Source organism: Pantherophis guttatus, chromosome 2 (genome assembly GCF_059756535.1).
Source record: "Pantherophis guttatus breed Tessera chromosome 2, ASM5975653v1, whole genome shotgun sequence".
Classification (NCBI taxonomy): domain Eukaryota; kingdom Metazoa; phylum Chordata; class Lepidosauria; order Squamata; family Colubridae; genus Pantherophis; species Pantherophis guttatus.
Window position 1 is genome coordinate 240,396,574 of NC_142064.1, and position 22,997 is coordinate 240,419,570.

Sequence of the window (22,997 nt, forward strand, 5' to 3'; positions counted from 1 at the left end):
AGCACATACTGACTCCTTTGAGATATTCTTTGGCTTCCTCGGCCATCCAGAATGCATCAGCAATAAGGTCGTGTGTTCCTCAACCTTTTCTAAAGGCAGTTTGAACATCTCAACATTTCTCTTTCTATAGCATTGTGTAGTCCTACGCATATGATATAAAGGATATTGTAGGACATATTCTGTTAAGTCTTTTTTAAATTGGAATTAGATTAGATCTCTTCTAATGTTGGCCACTGTGTCATTCTCCAGATTTTCTGGCATAGCTTGGTTACAGCCTTTTCTGATTCTTCTTTTCTTGCTTGACCTATTTCAGTGAGTCTTCTATTTGTTTGTGACTGAATTTACAATGACTAGATGGCTGATTTAACTTCATAATTTACTACTGGAGGTTCTTGCTAGAAGGATCTTAAAAGGTATCTTGTATGTTGATATATCTACTGTACACTATTTCAGCATATTCTTTCCATCTTTGTTTGATCTCCCTTGAACCCATTATAACCTGTCAGTCAGTAGATTTTTTTATTTTGTTTTTGGTCAGATGTTTGTGATCTTACACCACTCAAAATGAAGGATGGAGAAAAACTATTTTCTAATCTTCATAGATTCACTGAAAAAATACTTGTATCTTTTAACACTTGTTGAATGAGAAAAAATGATGGTATCAACAAAATAACAGCCACTTTTAGTAGCTAATAGTAATAGTAGCCACTATTATAGTAATAGTAGCCACTAATAGTAGCCACTTTTCAAGGGGCTACCCTTGAAAAGTGTTCGGAGACTACAGTTGTTCCAGAACGCAGTCACGAGAGCTGTCGTGGGTGCACCTAGGTACACCCACATTACACCAATTCTCCGCGAGCTGCACTGGCTCCCTATTGGTCTCTGGTCACAATTCAAGGTGTTGGTTATTACCTTTAAAGCTCTACATGACTCAGGGCCAGGGTATCTTCGAGACCACCTTCTACCGCATAGCTCCCAGCGACTGGTAAGATCCCATAGAGTTGGTCTCCTCAGAGTCCCGTCAGCTAAACAATGCCGGCTGGCGGGCCTGCAGGGGAGGGCCTTCTCTGTGGCTGCCCCAGCTCTCTGGAACCAGTTACCTCCTGAGGTCCGGACCATACCCACCCTATTGGCCTTCCGAAAAGCGGTGAAGACCTGGCTCTTCCGGCAGGCCTGGGGCTGTTGATCTTGCTGCTGCGATTTGGCGAGATCCGGCCATGAACGGTGTGAATGGGTTTTAATTGTGAATGGGTTTTAATTGTTTTTAATGGTTTAACTTTTAATGTTTTATATATGGTTTTTAAATGCATTGTAATCCACCTTGAGTCTTCGGAGGAAGGCAGCATACAAGTTGAATGAATGAATGAATGAATAAATAAATAAATAAAGTCGGAAGGGATCTTGGAGGTCTTCTAATCCAACCCCCTTCTCAAATAGGAAACCCTATACAATTTCAGACAGATGGTTGTCCAGTGTTAAAAACCTCCAGTATTAGACTACCCACATCTGCAGTTTTTATTTTTATGGCCTTTATTGTTGGTTTGTGTTGGTATAATGTCATTGTTGCTAACCATGATGTTTTTGCCTAATTTTAGATTTCACAGTGGATAATTGTTTTACTATATTCACCACTCAGAAATGTGAGTAAACATGACGACCCAATCAGGATACAACCAGAGCACCTTTCCAAACTTTCTGTAAACAATAGTGGAGTTAAAAGGTGGTGTTGCGTGTACTTGATAAATCTGAAGGCATCTGATATAAATACTCAAATGCTGTTCTCTAGTCACATGTTCCAAATTCACATCTAGAGCTAACTAACTCCAGCCTATAGAGTACTACACAATTACAAACACATGACATGGGATGAGACCATACATTTGGTAACTAGAATTAAACACTCTTTCCTGAATCCACCCCCTTCCCAAATTTGCTTTCTTCTTACCGTGATTTCTTTTTCCAAGAAATCAGGAAAAAGAGCCAGACCAGGGGTGGGGTAGAGGGGACGGGAGGTAGAAAGGTATCATTTGAATCCTTTGGGCAGACATTCTACTTAAGAATCCTAAATCGCCCCTGGACAATGTAAGAATTCTATGTAATTATTTAAAATAAATAAAAAATATTTTAATTTTTGCCATTCACATTTTATTCTGTCCCTCCTTTTGCATCCTTCCTTTAATGATTCTGTTCCACCATTTCTTTGATATTAGTGTAACTCTTGTCCAGCAGCGAGTTGTCCTGTGGTGGCTGTGGCAAGTTGATCATGGCAGATTGCCATAAACGCCCCCCCCCATCACCACCAATGGTGCCACTGACTTCGCAATATCAACTTCACATCTCAACCAACAAATGCTCTGTCTTACACATTGGCAAAAAAAAAAAAAAAAAAATCAGAACATAAAATACAACCTAGATGGACATGACCTTGTAGACGACCCTCACTCTGTCAAGGACCTTGGAGTACTCATTTCTAAAGATCTAAGTGCCAGAGCCCACTGTAACAACATTGCCAAAAAGGCATTAAGAGTTGTTAACCTAATCTTGTGTAGCTTCTTCTCTGGTAATATTGTACTACTAACTAGAGCATACAAAACATTTGCTAGACCAATTCTTGAATACAGCTCATCTGTCTGGAACCTGCACTGCATATCGGACATAAATACAATCGAGAGAGTCCAGAGATATTTCACGAGAAGAGTCCTCCGCTACTCTATCCGCAATAGAATACTTTATGCCACCAGACTTGGTCTTAGAGAATTTAGAACTGTGCCGCCTTCGTTCTGATCTAAGTGTACTACATAAAATCATCTGCTACAATGTCCTACCTGTCAATGACTACTTCAGCTTCAATCACAACAATACATGAGCACACAATAGATACAAACTTAAGGTGAACCGCTCCAACGATTGCAGAAAATATGACTTCAGCAACAGAGTGGTCAATGCCTGGAATGCACTACCTGACTCTGTGGTTTCATCCCCAAACCCCCAAAACTTTAACCTTAGATTGTCTACTGTTTGACCTCACCCCATTCCTAAGAAGTCTTTAAGGGGCGTGCATAAGCGCACCAGCGTGCCTACGGTCTCTGTCCTAATGTCCCTTTTTACTCGTATCCTTTTTATGTATTCAAAATCATGTTTATACTTTTATCTTATATATGTTTGGCAAATAAATAAAAATAAATAAATAAATGAATATCACAAAACGGATCCACACGTTTCGAAGAGCCAATGTGAAGCACACGTAGACTGCCGATCTCGGCCCGTGAGGTCTCTGTGGACCACCTTCCATTCCCTTTCTGCCCGATTCTTTCCTCCAACGCGTCTCTTATAGAACTTAAAAAAAGAGTTTAGATGCGACGCGACTGGGGATCCTAAAGCGAGCGAGCAAGAGAGGAGGGGAAAGCGGGCTTCGGCTTGTGCGGTGCGCGGCTAACGAGTAGAGGCGTGCATGCATTTCAACACGTCGAAGTTTAAAGGCTTGGACCAGTTTCTTTTCCCGTGGAGCTGCCCTCTATCCTCGGCCTCCGGGGGAGGATCGCCGTTCTTGCGGGCGCTGCTATCTCCTGCAAGCCGACCGCCTCCGGCCTGATCGAACCCTGGAGCCGCCCCTGCTCGGGCGGAAGCTCCTCCCCGGTTTACCCGCGTGGCTGAAGATGGCGTCTCCCATGGCGAGCCAAGTAATCCGAGATTTGCCTTTGCTCAGAGCCACCCTGCTCAGGAGGCGCAATCCGGTGAGTGCGGCCGCCCCTCGCGGCGAGGCTTCGGCCTCTTGCAGCTAGTCCTCCTGGGGTGGCAGAAGTGGGGGGGGGGGTAGCCCGATCGGTCCCGGGCTGCCTCCCAGCGCCCGTCAACTTCGGAGGCTGCTCAGGGGTTAGGTGGAGGATGTTTGACATTTCTTTGGTCTCTCAGTTCATTCTCCAGAACTCAACAGGTGGATCCGTCTCAACCCTCTTGAGTCAAATTTTAAATGGATTTTAAATTGGAATGTTTTAATTACGGCCAAAATTATTTAATTATTTTAAACAGTTTTTTAGATTTTGTATGTTTGTATGTATGTCTTGTTTTTACTTTGGCTGTTCACCGCCCTGAGTCCTACATTGGAGAAGGGCGGTATAGAAATTTAAACAAAAAAATAAATAAAATAAATTTCTTCCAGATACGTAGGATCAAATGTGTTGGGTTTTTTTTTTTTTTTGGCCGGGGCTAAAGATTCAGCCTTCTTAATCAACGCACTACTAGTTGATAAACCCAATTTAAAAAAAAAAAAAAAAAATTAAAGGGTGAAGAAAGGCAATGTGTTTGATCAAAAGTCACTTTGGAAAGTTCTTGAATCATTTTTTTTTTTTTTGGCCAGGGAAGCAACTCCACGAATTACAATGAAGGGAATCCTTACTCTTTACTTACTCAGGTGATGGACCTTAACAATTTCATGAGCTCTAGCTTTCTCCCTCCCTCTCAGTATTGACTCCTGGCAAGTGCCTGGGCTAGTCCCTGCAGCTTTCTTGGCAAAATTTTAGAAGTTGGTTTGCTGTTGTTTGCTTCTCAGGGCTGAGGCAGAAGGACCTCCAGCTGCCTTCATGAAGAAACTGGGACTAGAGTCCCGGCCTTCAGGTTTCTAGCCTGATGCTTTAACCCCTCTATCAAACTGTCTCTCCTCCTAGTTCATAGTATGATGTTATACTCTTGGTTCCACCCCCCCCCCAAACATATTGTTGCTTTTCAAGGAAGTGTGGCCCCTCTCCTTGGTGGAGGTAACTGAAAATGCGTGCAGTTTTTGCTCCAAGGTGAAAACTGGTTATTGAAAATCTGTAAGCCTCAGCTTTTCTGATTTTCCCCTGAACAAGCTTGAAGGTGGGTCAAAGAGCAATTGCCTCCTGCCTGCTTGTTTCTTTACTTAAGTGGTAGTCGCCCAACAGAGCTGGTTACAAGAATACAAGTAATCTTCACTTACTAACAGGGGTGAAATGCTCCCGGTTCGGACCGGATCGCCCGATCTGGTAGCGATGGAGGCGGGTGGTTCGGAGAACCGGTAGCAAAAATCCCTGCCCTCCCCCCCCATTGCCCAGCTGAGCCACGCAATCATCAAAGGCTTTTTTTTAATTTTTAAAAGCAATTTTTCTACAACCTCTTTGGCCGAAAAAATGCTTTTAAAAGTAAAAAAAAACCTCTGATGATTGCGCGGCTCAGCTGGGATCATCAGAGGCTTTTAAAAGCATTTTTTCTACAACCTCTTCAGCTGAAGAGGTTGTAGAAAAAATGGTTTTAAAAGTAAAAAAGAAAAGAAAGTTGGCCACGCCCACTCAGTCATATTAACCCCACCACCAAGCCACGCCCACAGAACCAGTAGTAACAAATTTTACATTTCACCACTGCTTACTAACCATAATTGGGACCAACAACTCTATTGCTAAGTAGCATAGGCCTAAAGTGAAAAGTCATGTGACTGCACCTGAGTCACATGAGTTTGTCAGTTCTGATTGCGTTAATACTGCGGGTCATTAAGCATGATGTCACATAATCACAACTTGCCTATTGACTTTAATTGTGGGCAGCTGTCCATGAAGGTGATCACATGACTGCAGGAGACGGCACCTCTTGGAAATGCACACCAGTTGCCAAACACAATCACATGATTCTGGGAATGCTATGACAGCTACAACTTTGAGGATTGGTTAGAACAGTGTTTCTCAACCTTGGAAGCTTGAAGATGGGTGGACTTCAACTCCCAGAATCCCCCAGCCAGCGCTGCTGGCTGGGGGATTCTGGGAGTTGAAGTCCACCCAGCTTCAAGCTACCAAGGTTGAGAAACACTGGGTTAGAAGTTGCCTTTTTCAGTGCTGTCGTAACTTTGAATGGTCATTGAACAAGTGATTGCTAAATGAGGACTACCTTGTAGTCAGTATTAACAGCTTCCATAGACAATTGCTTGCTTAGAACTGATTAATATTTCTTAGTTCAATCCTCTGGTTAAGTTGGCTGAAGGGGAGGATCTAAGTGAATAGAGGAAGTGATACTTCCAGGCTGGAGTAACGGAGGCAAAGCAAGGAGTTGGGCCCATTGCAAATGGAGGTCAAAGTTGTGTGTAAAACTCGACAGATGCTGCTTGAATTGCTGCTTGGTTTGATCAGGATGGGTGCTTGTGAACATAAGAGGGAAAGAGAACCAGCAATGGTACATAGTACTGTAGGAAGTTAAAACCCACCCCTTTCCTAGAAAAATGAAATATTTTAGGAAATATTAAAAGGGCAGAATATTTCCCCTAAAAAGGAGGCAGAAACTCAGCCCCCAGCTTTGTCAATGGGCCATTAAGGCCTGAGCCAGTCCATTCTACATAACAAAGATCTACCTCCTTCAGGCAGAGCCATTTAATTGCCCTTATATTGCATCACCCAGTAAGATTCAACCAAACTTAACACAGAGACAACCTAAAAAGTTAGCTATGACCTCTGACAGCAACCAATCAGGATACTCTTCCTGTACCCCAGGAAGTTCAAAGCCTGAGAGAGTATAAAACCCAGGGACTCTCAGCATCTCTTCCCTTTTTTCACCCAAGATTTCCAAGGCATGTGATCCTGTTCACCAATAAACCTTTCCAAGCAACTTCCATGAATCCAGTGTCTTTTTCCCTACTTGGAACTGAACCCAGAAGGATATTTCTTCCAACAGTACTACATTGGAGGAAGTGGTTCACATCTCTCAGGAGCCTGCCTGCTGTTACTGTTGACATCAGTTGCTTTGCTGTGTCAACAGAGAACAGCACAATAGAGACATCGCAAATGTACTTGCTTTGAGACACAGAACAAACCCTCTGGAAATTCTCAGGCTGTATTGTTACTTATTAAGAGCTGTGAACACCTGGACTTTTACCTAGGCCTTTCTCAAATGAGAGGGGACCCCTTGTTTCATCATACTTGTCATTATGTTTTACTCAATTTATTTGATTGTTGTGAACTGCCCAATGGTTGAGAGTTGGGTGGCATTTAAGTTTCTAATAAATAGTTCTTGTTATTAAAAGCCTATCTTAATATTAAACATTAAAATCTAGCTGTTGTTTGAAAACTTCCAGATGATTATCTCTGGGTTTTGGAGATCGGTTGATATATCACAAACATTGTATTAGGTTGGCTTTTTTTTAGATGTTCAAAGTGCATAGGTTAGGCTCAGTAATCTTTATTATTACCTTGTAAATCAACTTTTACTGGGTGGAAGGCCACTCTGGGAAAAACTAGTGGCAAAGTAAGTGTAATAATCTCTTGGCTTTAAATAAAATTTATCAAACAAATTTATGTAGCCACCCAACTCACACAAAGGTGGCTCCTCTGGGAGGCTTACAATATTTAAAAATCTAATGTATAATGAAACCTCATAGAAAACACCATCCCTCCCACCGTGGCAGCAACAGCACAATCAAATCAGTCATTTAATCAGCTCCATCTCATTCGTGGTCACTAGGCACACTGATAAAACCAGGTTTTGGGGGGACTTTTGGAAATGTAACAGGGTGGGGGACAACCGTACCTCCAGGGCAATGCTGGCACCATTATTTTCCAATATTTAATATTTTAATTGTAAACCAGTTTAATGATTTTTCATTACCGTATTTTTCGGAGTATAAGATGCACCGGAGTATAAAACGCACCTATCTTTTTTGGTGAGGAAACAAAGAAAAAAGAAATCTCCCTCTGCCTGTGTCTCTGAGCAATTTTGCCTCATTGCAGCAAACAGCAAACAGCCTGCTTTACTTTCAGTTTCGTTTTCAGCATAGCTTGATTAGCACAAGGGGAAAAAAAATCTGCTCCAGCAATTTTCTTGCCTGTAGCAGAGACCTGCACAAAACAGCTGAGAGCAAATTATCTGAGAGTCGGGAGGCTGATCCAATCAACTTGTACTAATTGGGCTGTGCTGAAACTGAAAGGAACTGTTTTTTCTTGCTGTTTGCTTGCAAGAAGGTAACAGCTGCAAGGCAGAGGTCCCATTGTTCAAGTTTGTCAAGGTTTTTTTTGGATCCTGAGCTTGTCTTCTGGGGTGTGAGCTATTCCAGTTTAGTATCTTGCTAGCTGACCTTGGTTGCTAGGTGACTTTGGGCCAGTCACTCTGATTCAGCCCAACCCAGGGGTGAAATGCTCCCGGTTCAAACCGGATTGTCCGATCCAGTAGCAATGGCGGCGGGTAATTCGGAGAACCAGTAGCAAAAATCCCTCCCCCCCCGCCCAGCTTCTACAACCTCTTCGGCTGAAAAAATGCTTTTAAAAGTAAAAAAAAAAAAAATGCCTCTGATGATCGCGCGGCTCAGCTGGGATCATCAGAGCTTTTAAAAGCATTTTTTTCTGCAACCTCTTAAGGTTGTAGAAAAAATGCTTTTAAAAGTAAAAAAAAAATGGCCATGCCCACCCAGTCACATTACCCCCACCACCACCAAGCCACGCCCACAGAACCGGTAGTAACCTTGGTTACTACCAAGAGCCTTGGTAGTACAGGGGTTTAAGGCACCCTGTTATTAAGCTGGTTATTAAGACCAGCTGCCTGCAATTACTGCAGGGTTCGAATCTCGCCAAGGCTCAAGGTTGACTCAGCCTTCCATCCTTTCTAAGGTAGGTGAAATGAGGACCCAGTTTGTGGGGCAATAAGCTGACTTTGTATAAATATACAAAAGGATGAAGGCTATTGCTGAGCACATTGTAAGCCGCCCTGAGTCTTCGGAGAAGGGCGGCATATAAATCAAATTTAAAAAAAAAAAAAAGTAACAAGTTTTACATTTCACCACTGCCAACCCACCCCACAAGGTTGTTATTATGGGGAAAATAGGAGGAGGAAGATTAGATAGGTTTGCTGCCTTGAGTTAATAAAAACAATAAAGGCATATAAAAATTAAATTAATGAACTATGCCAACATCCCTGGTAGTCCAGGGCATGCTTTTCTCCACGAGACCACAACAGGAGAGAAATAGGGTTATCTGCTTCCCTCCCAGTTTTCTAGATTGCTAGTCTCCCAGTAGCATTCATATAGCATAGATTTAGAGAAAGGTTTTCTTCTGCCCTTGAGAGCTGCAATCAGGCTGTGGCCTTTGGGGTTGCCCACTTCTGTTATAAGGGGACGCAGTGGCTCAGTGGCTAAGACATTGAGCTTGTCGATCAAAAGGTCGGCAGTTCAGCGGTTCGAATCCCTCATGCCGCCTAATGGGGTGACCTCCCGTTACTTGTCCCAGCTTCTGCCAACCTAGCAGTTCGAAAGCATGTAAAAATGCAAGTAGAAAAACAGGGACCACCTGTGGTGGGAAGGTAACAGCGTTCTGTGCGTCTTTGGTGTTTAGTCATGCCGGCCACATGACCACGGAGATGTCTTTAGACAGCGCTGGCTCTTCAGCTTTGAAACGGAGATGAGCACCGCCCCCTAGAGTTGGGAACGACTAGCACATATGTGCGAGGGGAACCTTTATCTTTACCTTACCTCTGTTATAAACTGAATAGATCCTGAAGATTGAAAGCTCCGGTGGCAAAAAATTTTCCCCTTATTTTCTTGTGCTGCTCACAGTTGGTATGCTTTGATTTTTTTAACCTTCGATGAAAAGTCACCTGCTTTAGCCTCACTATCGACTTGCTACCTCCTTCAGTTTTATTGCTAACTGCCTACATGGTTCTTACTATTAACCTCTTCTCTCTACAATTTCAATTTCACTGGCAAAAGCTTTTTCTTCTTCAACTCTTCTGATACAACATGCTTTATTTTCTCTGTAAACTAGATGCCAGTGAATGCAAGGTACATGGCAACTGTAAGTTGGCGTGTTTGAGGTTTTGAATACCAGTTGCGACAAAACAAAAATACAGTATGTAGGTGTGTTGAACATAATCTTGATTTAAACCGCCAGAAGAGAGCCATGAATTTTTAATTAAAACAAGAACAAAACAAAAATGCTTGAAAAACACCAACCTGTTTTTTTTCAGCTACAAATTTAAAGAAATAATGCTTCAGTAGAATATTATTCAATCAATGAAATGATTAGTACTTTTACATTGGGAAGCATTAGGCTTTAGCTGTAGAATGGAAATTAAAAGATTAAACAGGAATGCCTTAACAACTGCCCTGTTTTAAATCTCCTTTTTTAAAAAATTGAGGGCCTCGATTTAGTTCTATTTTAGGATGTATCTCAGCATAAATTATATACAGGTAGTCCTTGACTTATGCAAGGCGGTAAGTGGCTACTGCCAGGCAGGGGAGATTCTTTGGATGAGTAGCAAGGCATAACATGAGTGTGGCGGGGCCAAGGGTAGCTGTGACCGGGTGGGTGTTTGGCAAACAATCTATTGAAATGACTTGTGACCTTCCTTGCCAGCTTCCCTTTTGACTTTGCTTGTAGGAAGCTGGCAGGAAGATCACAAATGGCAATTATGTGACTGTGAGATGCTGCAACCTTTGTAAGTGCGAGCCAGTTGCCAAGTGTGCGGATCACAATCTTGTGTTCACAGGATACTAGGATGGTTGGAACTTCAGAGACCAGTCATAAATTAGCCTCGTTTAGCATGCCGGCCACATGACCATGGAGACGTCTTCAGACAGCGCTGGCTCTTTGTTTTTGTTTTTTTGTTTTTATTTTTTTTAAAATTTGATTTATATGCCGCCCTTCTCTGGAGACTCAGGGCGGCTTACAATGAGTTAAGCAATAGCCTTCATACTTTGGTATATTTATACAAAGTCAGCTTATTGCCCCCACAAACTGGGTCCTCAATTTACCTACCTTTGAAAGGATGGAAGGCTGAGTCAACCTTGAGCCTGGGGAGATTCGAACTTGCAGTAATTGCAGGCAGCTGAATGTTAATAACAGGCTATTAGTCTGCTGCGCCACCAGGCTCCTCAGCCTGAAATGGAAATGAGCACTGCCCCCTAGAGACGGGAACGACTAGCATATATGTGCGAGGGCAACCTTTGCCTTTAACTTTGAAGGTTGCTAAACAAGCGGTCATTAAAAGAGGGTTACATGTATGCATTGGTTTTAGAAAATTCCAGTTTCTGTTCAGAAATAAAAAGGGGGAGTTGAATTGCAGAGGAGGGGTACGTAATACATTTTGCACTGTGGCCCCTTTATTTCCTTTAGGAATTGTAGCCGTCTCCTGCTGCTGCTTCTCCCCCCTCCCCCCCCCCAGCAATTTTGCATCCAGTGAAAGAGTAACACGCTCTCATTGGGGTGAGGTGAATGCAATTGATGTTTGAAAAGCAAATGTTAATGGGGAGCAATTACTTTGAATAGGACTGCGGGTTTGTTTTTTTAATTAAAGATTTTCACAAAATATATTGCCGTAGTTCTGGTGGGCAAAAGGTTCTGTGACTGGATTGTTCCGTGCATACAGTCGGCATCGCCAGGTACTTAATAACTGCACTGTGTGTTCATCACCACATAGAACTGCTGGTGCACATGCATTCCAGAAGTGAAAGACAAAATGCAAAGCCACATGTAGTGTGGAAGTAGCAGCAGCAGTTTAGTGGAAGAAAGGAAAAGACGGATGGTTGGGGAATAGATGGGTGGTGGGCTCTTCAGATAGGGCAGCAGTGTCTGTTGGGAAAAGAGGTGCTGGGATTATTGGGATACAGTAAATCAGGGTCAACTCACGTCGACATGCGACTTATTGCAACTAGAAATGAGCCTTGGTGGCGCAGCAGACTAAAGTGCTGTTAAAGTAGCACTTAGCTGCCAGCTGCCTGCAATTACTGCGAGTTCAATTCTCACCAGGCTCAAGGTTGACTCAGCCTTCCATCCTTTCGAGGTAGGTAAAATGAGGACCCGGATTGTGGGGGCAATAAGCTGACTTTGTATAAAAAAGAACACCGCTGGAGGGGTGGGGACAAAGCCCTACTAAGCAGGTATATACAAAAGTATGAAGGCTATTGCATTGTAAGCCACCCTGAGTCTCCGGAGAAGGGTGGCATATAAATCGAACCAATAGATAAATAAATAAACTTTTTCCCACTTCAGTAAACCGGGCATGGGTGTGGCTAGCGCATGATGCATCTGGCCCGCGGACTATGAGTTTGACAGCCCTGCAGTAGATGGTTGTTTGGGAGGAGTGGGGACAGGTGCAGGGAGTTAAAGAAGCTGTGGAGTAGATCATTCTGATATTCCGCACACCTGAATCCAGGTGTGGCAACCACATCTACAAGAAAAGGATGTGCTGCAACATGGTGGGCAGGTTGGGGCATAGTCCGTGCCGAAGTGAAGAAGCAAAAAGGATGAGATTCCACCAGATTTTTCTCAAACCAAAGGTATCAGGTTTCAATTCAGCTGGCCTATTCTGGTTGGATATCCAACTGCTATTTGTGTTTTGTATATGAAACATTTTCTAGATTGTGGACTTGACATTCCACAATTCTCATAGATAATCCCCAAGACTGATTTGATACAAATCCCATGTATGCATACAATATAAAAGGATGCTGTGTTTCCGTGAAACTGTCCCTTTTTAAAAAGCAATTTATGAGTAAACCAGAGGTGGGTTTCAGCAGGTTCTGACTAGTTCTGGAGAACCGGTAGCGGAAATTTTGAGTAGTTCAGAGAACCGATAAATACCACCCGCCCCCATCTATTCTCTGCCTCCCGAGTCCCAGCTGATCGGGAGGAAATGGTGATTTTGCAGTAACCTTCCCCTGGAGTGAGGTGGGAATGGAGATTTTACAGTATCCTTCCCCTGCCATGCCCACCAAGCCATGCCCACAGAACTGGTAGTAAAAAAAATTTGAAACCTACCATTGTAGTAAAGGTCTCAGCTGATTGTCCAACTTTGTCCCAGTCCGTTTTGGTTTCACTTCACAAATTACAGCTGGGTTGTCTTTCATGAACCACTAAATGTTTGAATTGTTTAACCCACGAATTAATAGCTACGGTATACCTAATGGCTTTTTAACTATATGCCATTTAATTAGTTTCGAGTAATAGTTTCTGAAATCTTCCATAAACAGTTTTAAAACAAATGTATCGCAGATTTCTAGTTCTAAAAAGGGGGTTGAACAATGCCCTTATTTATTTATTTTTCCTACCAGTTAATTAGAACAAAATTAACTTTCATGTTAAATTAACTACAATATTAATATTGTTTTAAAATGAGCATAAAACTAATATGTAATAGTTTTATGGTGGCTATTATTTGTGATTAGTATTTTATGTGCAAGTTTCCCGCTCTGGTCAGTTCCGCCTTCCATTTCAATATTTAAGGTTTTTACAGCTGAAGAAACTGGTTTTCAATTAAAATGGGATATTAAGTGTTTTAGCAGAGGAAATATCACCCCCGATATACCAATACATTAATTAAATATTAAGATAGGATTCAGTATGCTAATTCTTCGAGTTATTGTAAAGCCTAGGTTTATTACAGGTTATACAAGATCTTAACAGGGTGAAATGACTCTCAGTCAATCCAGCCTTGTGTGTACTTGTGAGATGGTAATGAGATTTGAGTAAGAAAGAAACAGGAATGATTCGACCCCACGCTGGGCAAGGTAGCAATCTTAAAAAGTGTGAAAGGACAGGGAAAAAAAGTAGACAAATAGAACTACATGTGAGAGAATAAACACACACACAAAACAATCTAGAATGCTTGCCAAGTTTCTCTGTTGGCCAGGCAGGTTATGGCAGTGTTTATGTATCGGTCACTCTACTAGCTACCACGCTAGTAGAGAAGTTGTGAGATGAAAAAATGGGAAATCAATTTAATTCCAATATCTCAGGGGCTGCCACAAAGAAGAGGGAGTCAAGCTATTCTCCAAAGCACCTGAGGGTAGGAGAAAGAAGCAATGGGTGGAAACTAATCAAGGAGAGAAGCAACCTAGAACTAAGGAGAAATTTCCTGACAGTTAGAACAATTAATCAGTGGAACAACTTGCCTCCAGAAGTTGTGGATGCTCCAACACTGGAAATTTTAAAGAAGATGTTGGATAACCATTTGTCTGAAGTGATGTAGGGTTTCCTGCCTAGGCAGGGGGTTGGACTAGAAGACCTCCAAGGTCCCTTCCAACTCTGTTATTTTGTTCTGTTCCAGTCCTGACTGTGATTGTATATCGAGGACCATCTGTAATTTATTCATGCTGAATTTTATTTTAGTAAAAAATTCTAAGATCTTTTAAAAGTTTTATTGTTCTAGCAAGCGAGTTAAGCTTGCACTCTATGCATAAGGCTACTATTATTACTGCAAAATACTGATCTGAGCAGAAATGCTACATTTATTATTAACATGGCAGGGTTAAACATAGTTTTAGTCTGATGCGTGTTTATGTGAAATTATACCCTATTGGGTTTAATAAAGCTTATTTGCAAATCAGTGTATGACAGTCTTGGCTGAAAATTAAGCTCTTGTGTTTAGGAATCAGAATATTGGTAGGAATTCTATTCTGTTTAAGTAATACATTAACTCTATTTAGACTGTTAGCCTAAACCCACCAGAGTCTCTGAAGTCAATAGAGCTTCTGTGCAGGGGTGAAATCTACTTACCTTCCCTACCGGTTTGGAAGTGCCCGCGCCCTGTGTGGCACGCATGTCATATGCACGCGCGGACCCTCTATGCATGCACAAATCCTTCTGCACATGCACAGAGGGTAAAAAACAAGTTACTTCCTGCTTAAAACCAGGAAGTAACGACGACCGGGCGGGTGAGCAGAGCCTCGCGCTGCTGTCTCTTCTGGTTCTCCAAACCACCACCCGCTGTTGCTACCAGTTCGTCCAAACTGGTCTGAACCGGTAGCATTTCACCCCCGCTTCTGTGTACATAAACTGAGAACAGTGTGAAATCTTAAAATTTTCTTTCTCATTAAAGGATGTATCTATATTTGTTTACAGATGATCATGTAGGTATATTTGGCACAGTATTTAATTTCTGAAATGGAACTAACTACTGCTGTTTGCTAATCAAAAATAAAATATTTTATTCTGATCTTTAAAAAATGAAGTCCTATGCATCCTGAATAATTCAATAAATGGAACACTGTAATTTGGGGCAAACCTATAACTTAGACATTGTATACATGATGATTTTTGAGGATTAAAATATAAATATGCATGTACAGTAAAGGCAGTTGTCATGCTAAAATTAATGCCCCTATTTAGAATGCTTTCTGAATGCAAAAAGCAAGCCAATGCTAAGATTGAAATATTTGCAAAATTTACATTACAAGTGTACTTTACTTCAAATACCAGAGTTGCATTGAAGTGTTGGAATAAAGAGAATGGCAGGATGTAACCTCCGAATTAATTAATTAGTTAAAGTAGTGTAGTTATTCTGCTAAAGTTGTAATTATTTTTCAAAAGTTGCTGGGTAGGGGAATGATGAAGAAAGAAAAAGCTTTAAAATGCATTTCTTTTGTTCCACAAATGTTTTAAAACTTTGTTTAAAAAGGGCGTATGAAATGTTAAAATGTATTGATAAAATATTTCAATTAATGCAGTGTTTATTACATCCAGGTGAAAAGATTCCTTAAAAGCAAAATTCTTCACAACTGTATCACATAATATTAAATTGTCTAGGTTGTTGATCTTATAAACCTTGCTGCCATTATATAAATTCATGGCTTTTCAAACTTTGTGGTGCCATGACGCCTTAAAATGTAAAATGAATTTGTGTGATTTCTCCCCATGAATAAAACTAGTGATTTATTTACTGTTGGGTACAGCAGCAGTCTATAAATTTAACATATCTATATTATTGTTATCTATTCACAACAATGTGAAGTCACAGCTGCCAGTTCTTTAGCTGGTGTTGGCTTTCATACACATTGAGTTCTTCCCAAGAACTTAGGGAATGTAATATAATGTCATAATGTAATATATCAGCATTGCCTATTGGAGTTCCAAGCAGTGTAGCCTTTTGCAATTGACTGATGGACATTTTGTCAATGTGCGGAATTTCTAAATGCTGTCTAATTATGGTATGGCACCCAGTGTGCCTGTAACAACTGATACCACCACAGCCAGTTTATGCCATAATCGTTCATTTTCAGTCTTGATATATTTTGTGATCTTCTCCAATTCTTTGCTTCTAGTCTATTATGTCTTGGTATTGCTACATCAATTACCCTCACTTTTTTTTCTTTTCAATTGCAGTTATATCTGGTGTGTTATGCACCAAACTTTTCAGTCTGCATTAGGAAATCCCTCAATATTTTACCTTGATCTTTTAGTAGTAGCTATCATTATTAAGACTGCAAGAGTCCATAATCATAGTCTAATTCTTGATTTCTAACACTAGGTGTAGGAGTAATGCCCTGTTGGCTCGAACCCCTATTTCATCTAATCTATTAGACCAGGGATCTCAAACTCAAGGCCTGGGGGCCAGATCAGGCCCGGGGGGGGGTGCTTAGATCTGGCCCACGGAGTCACCCTGGAAACAGTGAAGGACTGGCCCACGGTACCTTTGCCAGCCAAAATGGAGCTTGGCAGCTCCATTTTGGCTGGCAGAGGTTTGCAGGAGGCAATCATAGCCAAAAACAGAGCTCAGGAGCCCGCTTCCACTGGCAGAGAGCTTGGGCCACCACAGGTGCCCCAACACGAGTGACATTGAGCTGGCCACACCCATCCCGGGCCCACAAGGTCAAACACAACCCTGATGTGGCCCTCAATGAAATCGAGTTTCATACCCCTGTATTAGACTGTTTTCATAATGGCCAACTAATTGGCTAAGAAAGCCCACTAGTTTCCTAGTAGCTGGTTTCTGAGGCAGTGAACCTGCAATCAAGGCTAGTAATCCATATCCTCATGTATTCCATGAATTGGTCCAACTTCTCTTCTCTTCTCTTCTCTTCTCTTCTCTTCTCTTCTCTTCTCTTCTCTTCTCTTCTCTTCTCTTCCCTTCCCTTCCCTTCCCTTCCCTTCCCTTCCCTTCCCTTCCCTTCCCTTCCCTTCCCTTCCCCCTGCATACAGTAACTTGGGAGAGGCAGTGATCCTTTGCGTCTTCATTAGGGTTTCCTATAAAGTATCTCTTCGATCAGTGGGGGAAGCAAAATACTGGAATAGATGTTCCTTTGATCCAGTAGAGCTCTTTTTATGGAGTCCTTTTCTAAAAATCTTCTTGGGTAATGTAAGAAAGTGATGATGAACTTTATCAGAATAACAGAGTTGGAAGGGACCTTGGAGGTCTAGTCCAACCCCTTGCTCAGGCAGGAAGGGTCTACTATTTCAGACAAGTGGCTGTCCAGTCTCTTCTTAAAAACCTCTAGTGATGGAGTAACCACAACTTCTGGAGGCAAGTCGTTCCACTGATTCTGTCAGGAAATTTCTCCTTAGTTCTAGGTTGGCTCTCTCCTTGATTAGTTTCCATCCATTGCTTCTTGTTCTGCCTTCAGTTTGAATTACCGTCTATGTATCTTCTAGCTACTGATTTTGTGAAAGAAAGTCATTTTGTTGGCATCTTTTTCATTAATTTTCAGTGTCATGGCTACGATTTGGAAATGACTCTTCTTTTAAAGATGGAAGCGCCCAAACTTTTGTGGGGGGAGAATTTTCCTTATTTTGCCTTATTGGGGCTTTGTAGTGGACATATTGGAAGAACTTCCCAGGAACATATGCTGTGCACAAAGCAGAATGATTATTTCATTAACCTCGGTAATGAATCTTTCATGTTTGCTCAGGAATTCTGGTTTTTATACACAGAAGATTCATACTCATATAATCCAGTCCCATGACGAATGGTTTCATTGATATTAAACTTCCCATGGATTTCTCATAATAGCATGCTTTAGAAAAAAACCAAAAAAAAACCAAATCGAACTCAAAACCTAATAGTGTCTTTCCATTCTGATAGTTTTAAGCATTTGTAACAGTGACTAAAATTGGACCTATTGCAAAGAAGATCCAAACCAACTGGTGTGCTAGGATTATCTGGATATTCCTCATTAAAAAAAAAAAAATAGAGCAAAATGGGCAGTTTCTTTTCCCAAAATGGGGATTATTTGCTTGTGTAATAGTTACAAATGGGATGTGGTGGCTCAGTGGCTAAGATGCTGAGCTTCTCAATCGCAAGGTCGGCAGTTCAGTGGTTCGAATCCCTAGTGCCGCATAACGGGGTGAGTTCCCATTACTTGTCCCAGCTTCTGCCAACCAAGCAGTTCGAAAGCACGTAAAAAATGCAAGTAGAAAAATAGGGACCACCTTTGGTGGGAAGGTAATAGTGTTCCGTGCGCCTTTGGCGTTTAGTCATGCCGGCCACATGACCACGGAGATGTCTTCGGACAGCGCTGGCTCTTCGGCCTTGAAACGGAGATGAGCATCGCCCCCTAGAGGAACGACTAGCACATATGTGCTAGGGGAACCTTTACCTTTAATAGTTACAACAACACAAAGATAATTACAAAATTTGATTTTCTGAGCTTCATTTTCCCCACATGCCTATCTGATTTTTTTTTTAAAAATTCTTACTGTTTTGGAGAATATGCTTCATTATTTTTGGTTTCACATTAATATATTGATTTTGCAATGTGAAGTAAGTGATCTGATTACTACTTACGGTCATTTATGCTTTTTGTGAATTGACATATTATGTCATTTTGAAATGGGCCAAGCAACAGCTCCACTTACTTAGGATTGTTTGTTTATTAAATGTATATGCTACCTGTCTCACGATCAACCGACTCTGGTATTAACAGACACTGTCACTATTTTGGAAAAAAATGTACTTTCTGGTTCATATAAGGGAATTTGTGCTAAATCAAGCTGACTGCATCTTTAGTCCTTTGCCAGGAGGGCTTTACATTGATTGTATTCCAAAACAAGCATGTTGGAGATGTTCCTCATTGTTGAGTTGTAGACAAAGAAACAAGGGAAATATTTCTGCAGGTTTTGCTAATGGTGATTTCCCTGAAATGGGACATGGAACCCTGAAATTCTTACTAAGTATTAATGCAGGCATTCCAAATTTGTCCATTTATCTTTGAGAAAACCGGCTGAAGTGGTACTAAGCAGTTGATCGCCTTTGCTTGGGCAGAGACACCTGTTCAAAGCCCATGGAGATTTGAGACAGTTTTATGAGCAAAAAAAACCCTCATCAACAATGCTTTGCATCTGCCTTTTTCCCTCTACTGTGCTTAACAAAGTTGACTGCCCGTCACCGAAATGAAGCGGGCAGATGCTCAGTTTATGAAAGGACGGTCTATAAAGCTGTGGATTGTTATTTTAAAAATAGGTCTTGCATTTCCCTCTGTGTGGAGGGTAATATGAGATTGAAAGGAAGAATAAGAGAGTGCCATTAGCAGAAGCCAAAGATTAGGTTACACTTTATAAAATGAACAATATTTACTGTATTTTTTGGACTATAAGACGCTCCGGAGGCACCTAGCTTTTGGGGACGAAAATAAGAAGAAAAAAAATCTTCCTCTGCCTCCCAGCATCCATCCCGTATTCATCTGGCCCATTCGCCATTGTCTGTTTGCCGGCATGGCCCGTTTGCCACAGCCCATTTGCTGCTGCCATCCATTCACCACCACCGCCCGTTTGCCGTGGCTCATTCTAGAACAGCTGATCAGCGCCACAACAATCCCCCTCCTCCCACCGCAATATTCGCTGTATAAGATGCACAGACTTTTCCACCCACTTTTTTTTGGGGGGGGGAGTGCGTCTTATACTCTAAAAAATACGGTAAATGATTTAAATATTCCTCAGTTTTGTTCCTAGAAGGGACATTTATTAATGTTTACTTATCAGCAACTTTCCATAACTGACTCCAGAACAGAACTGCACACATTTTCAATGGAATTTGCTTGCAGCTATGCAGGATTTTAGCCAAAAGGGTTATCTACCTATTGACATTTATGAATACCATCCTAAATCGGTTTTTAATATAATAAAATAAATTGTATTGAGCAGCTGCAGTATTTTTGTAAGCCCGGTAAATAAAATCTACCTGTTCCTTACCCAAATTCCTTAATCTGATTTAAAGTTATAATATTCAAAGGACTCTGCTGTACTTTTTGCCAGGTTTCTTCTATAATTACAATTTCTTTGGAAATCTGCTGGTTATCAGAGTCGCATTATTCTTTATCCTTTTATTTTTCTCTTGCAACACTTTGTTCAGTAGTGTTGACCTTAAGTCTTATAAGGGTTTATGTTTTACTGGGCGATAAACACCATCTGGAGTTTCATAGTTTTCTATAATTGTCAAATGACCTGCAAAAATTAATACCCAGAATTTGGATTAATAAGAATTAAGCTCAATACTAGGTGATACTTTCCTTCTTATTTAATACTTTTAGGCTATAGTCTACCTATCAGTACAATTCAAGTCTCTGTAACTGTTCTGATTCTTAAGGGAGAGGGATCTGAAACTAAAAAAAACAAGTATCACTAATTTTTTTTTAGCCAAATATTAAATAAACTCGGGAGGACTTGTGTCCAAATATCTACAGTACTTAAGACATGCAGGCTATCTTAAAGTGTATTAAGGCACCAGGCAAGGTTATTGGGAAAATAAAAGGCAAGGGAAGAAAGTATATGTACAGTATACTGAATGTACCATGTTTTCCCAAAAATAAGACCTCCCCTGAAAATAATCCCTCCTCTGAAAATAAACCCTTCCCCGAAAATAAGTCCTCCCTGAAAATATGTAACCGCATGTGCAGCCGGTTCCTGCCATTTCCTCTGGTTAGGGTTAGGGAGACAGAGCTGGAAATCAGGTAAGACGGCAAGAGGAGCCCCGTCTTGCTCCACGCGCCCCAAAATAATAAGACCTTCCCGAAAATAAGGCCAAGTACTTATTTTGGGGTTCAAAACAATATAAGACAGGATCTTATTTTCGGGGAAACACAGTATATTGCAATAGCAATAGCGCTTAGACTTATATACAGCTTCACAGTGTTTTACCACCCTCTCCAAGTGGTTTACAGAGTCAGTATATTGCCCTCGACTATCTGGGTCCCCATTTTACTGGCCTTGGAAGGATGGAAAACTGAGTCAACCTTTAATCGGTCAGGATCGAACTCCTGGCAGTGAGCAGAGTTAGCTTGCAATACTGCATTCTGACCACTGCACCATCATGGCTATATATGTACACACACACACACACACACACACACACACACACACACACAGTGTTGATTCAGTATATAACCATTTCTTCTTTAGATGCCTAAGTAGTGGGATTGCTATGTCTTGATGTCTGGAACAAATGTGCCATATCAATACAGGACTATGCCATGACAGATTGTATTTATATTTGGGGAGAACCTAATCGTTCATGAAATGTGCTTTGATGCTAAGCACTGTAACTATTCTTCCTAGCTTCCTCTCTACCTTGACTAGGAAACGTAGGAACTGTAGAAAACATCACTGGAAGATATGTTTCTTAGAGGCGTATTCTGACAATGTAATTTTAAAGTTATTTATAAGATACCAGTGTGTGTGTGTGTACACATATATATATATACTAGTCTCTCTTTATTTATCAGCGAAATATAAATTTGATATATATATTGATATATATTTTAAGCTATTTAGCTCTCATCAGCTAGCCATACCCTTACTTGGATTCGAACTTGGGCTGTCTGCATGTTAGGCAGTTTATTAAACTCTGAGCCACAAGTTCTCCTCCCTTCATCAGTTTGAGCCAGGGGAGAGATTAAGTGTTCGCCGAAAGGCGAAAGGGATGCAGTATGCTCCCTCCCACATGCTGGGGTAGACCAGGTGCCTCAATAGAAAAACACTTTATATATATATACAAAACATCCCAGGGTTCTGGAGACAAACACTGCAAGTAATCAAAACAGATTAATTAATAATTCTTATTCCGGCAATTGAATGAAAAGCTAACAAAGCTTTCAGGTTTTATTGTTTGTGAAAGACAGGTAGTTGGAGATTGAAGATGATATAAGCTAGACATATAAAATATACAAATGGTAATACTGTATTTCAAGGTTACACTGGATACTGAAAGTTAAATTTTCATTGACTGTCCGTCTTCTTTTTTTTTCTTTTTTTTTTTATTGAAACCGAAACCTTATCATGTTTTATGGATGGAATTTGCACCAGAATTAAGTATTAGGCTCAGTAGTAATTTGAGTTTTTGTTCTAAATCCAGAGCATTACCTCATTTGATCTTAAATAATAGAAACTGTGGATTTTGCCTCACAGAAAAGTGAGTTCATGGGATCTATTATGCTGATTTCCTGTATTTACAATCTGACTATTTTGCCATTAATCAATATAAATGAAGACTGAGTGTTCCATTTCTTACTTATTGCATTCAATTTCTGCCTTTTCTATATTGAATTTGCAGATGAAAATAAATGCCTAACGATTTAAAGGACATGTTTCATAAGAGACAAGGAGACTAGTGAAACCAAGTCAATTCAGTGTACATATGAAATAATCCAGTCTCTTTTTAAGCCAATGGATGGAACTCTATAATTTCACATCTATATATCATTCAACAAAGGGAGAAATGGTTATAGTGAAGCAAAAGATGACACTTGAGAAAGTAGCACGGACTTTCCATCCAGTACCATCACTGTTTTCAGATCTCATTAAACCATGTTTACAAAACAAAAAATATTTAAGCCTTGCTGAGAATATATTCAAAAGCATTTGCATTCCTGAAAGAAAACAACAACAGAAAGGTACTGTAGAAAGTTAGCACCCACCCCTCTCCTAGAAGAATGAAGTATTTTAAGAAATATTAAAAAGGCAGAATATTTCCCCTAAAAGAGAAACAGAAACTCAGCCCCAGCTCCCTGCCCCCAACAGATATTTTGGTTATTTACAAGACAAAAGACTAGGCCAGCTTATCTACAAAACAATAGATCTTCACCCTCAGAACATAATAGGATTAGCCCTCTACCCATCTAGCAGCAGAACTCACCACATGGCATCTGGGGAGATTGCATTACCCAGCAAGTTTCAACCAAGCCTGGGACCAAGAGAACCTACAAAGTTACTCCTGCATAGCCCCATGGGAGCCTGACAACCAATCAGAATACATTTCTTACACAGGAACAGGAAGCTCAAGGCGGAGCCCAATAGAAGGTATAAATCTCTCTC

The 22,997-nt window shown here is 40.9% G+C and overlaps 1 protein-coding gene across 1 annotated transcript in view; it reads left to right on the top strand.

Annotated features, from left to right (window-relative positions):
* The first annotated feature begins 3,376 nt into the window (after positions 1 to 3,376).
* Positions 3,377 to 22,997, top strand: part of SUCLG2 (succinate-CoA ligase GDP-forming subunit beta) — a 257,944-nt gene continuing 238,323 nt past the window's right edge. Inside the window, exon 1 of the mRNA XM_034440607.3 lies at positions 3,377 to 3,734. Within this exon, the coding sequence (XP_034296498.1) occupies positions 3,657 to 3,734 (78 nt within the window). The 5' untranslated portion in view covers positions 3,377 to 3,656. The remainder of the gene's footprint in view (positions 3,735 to 22,997) is intronic.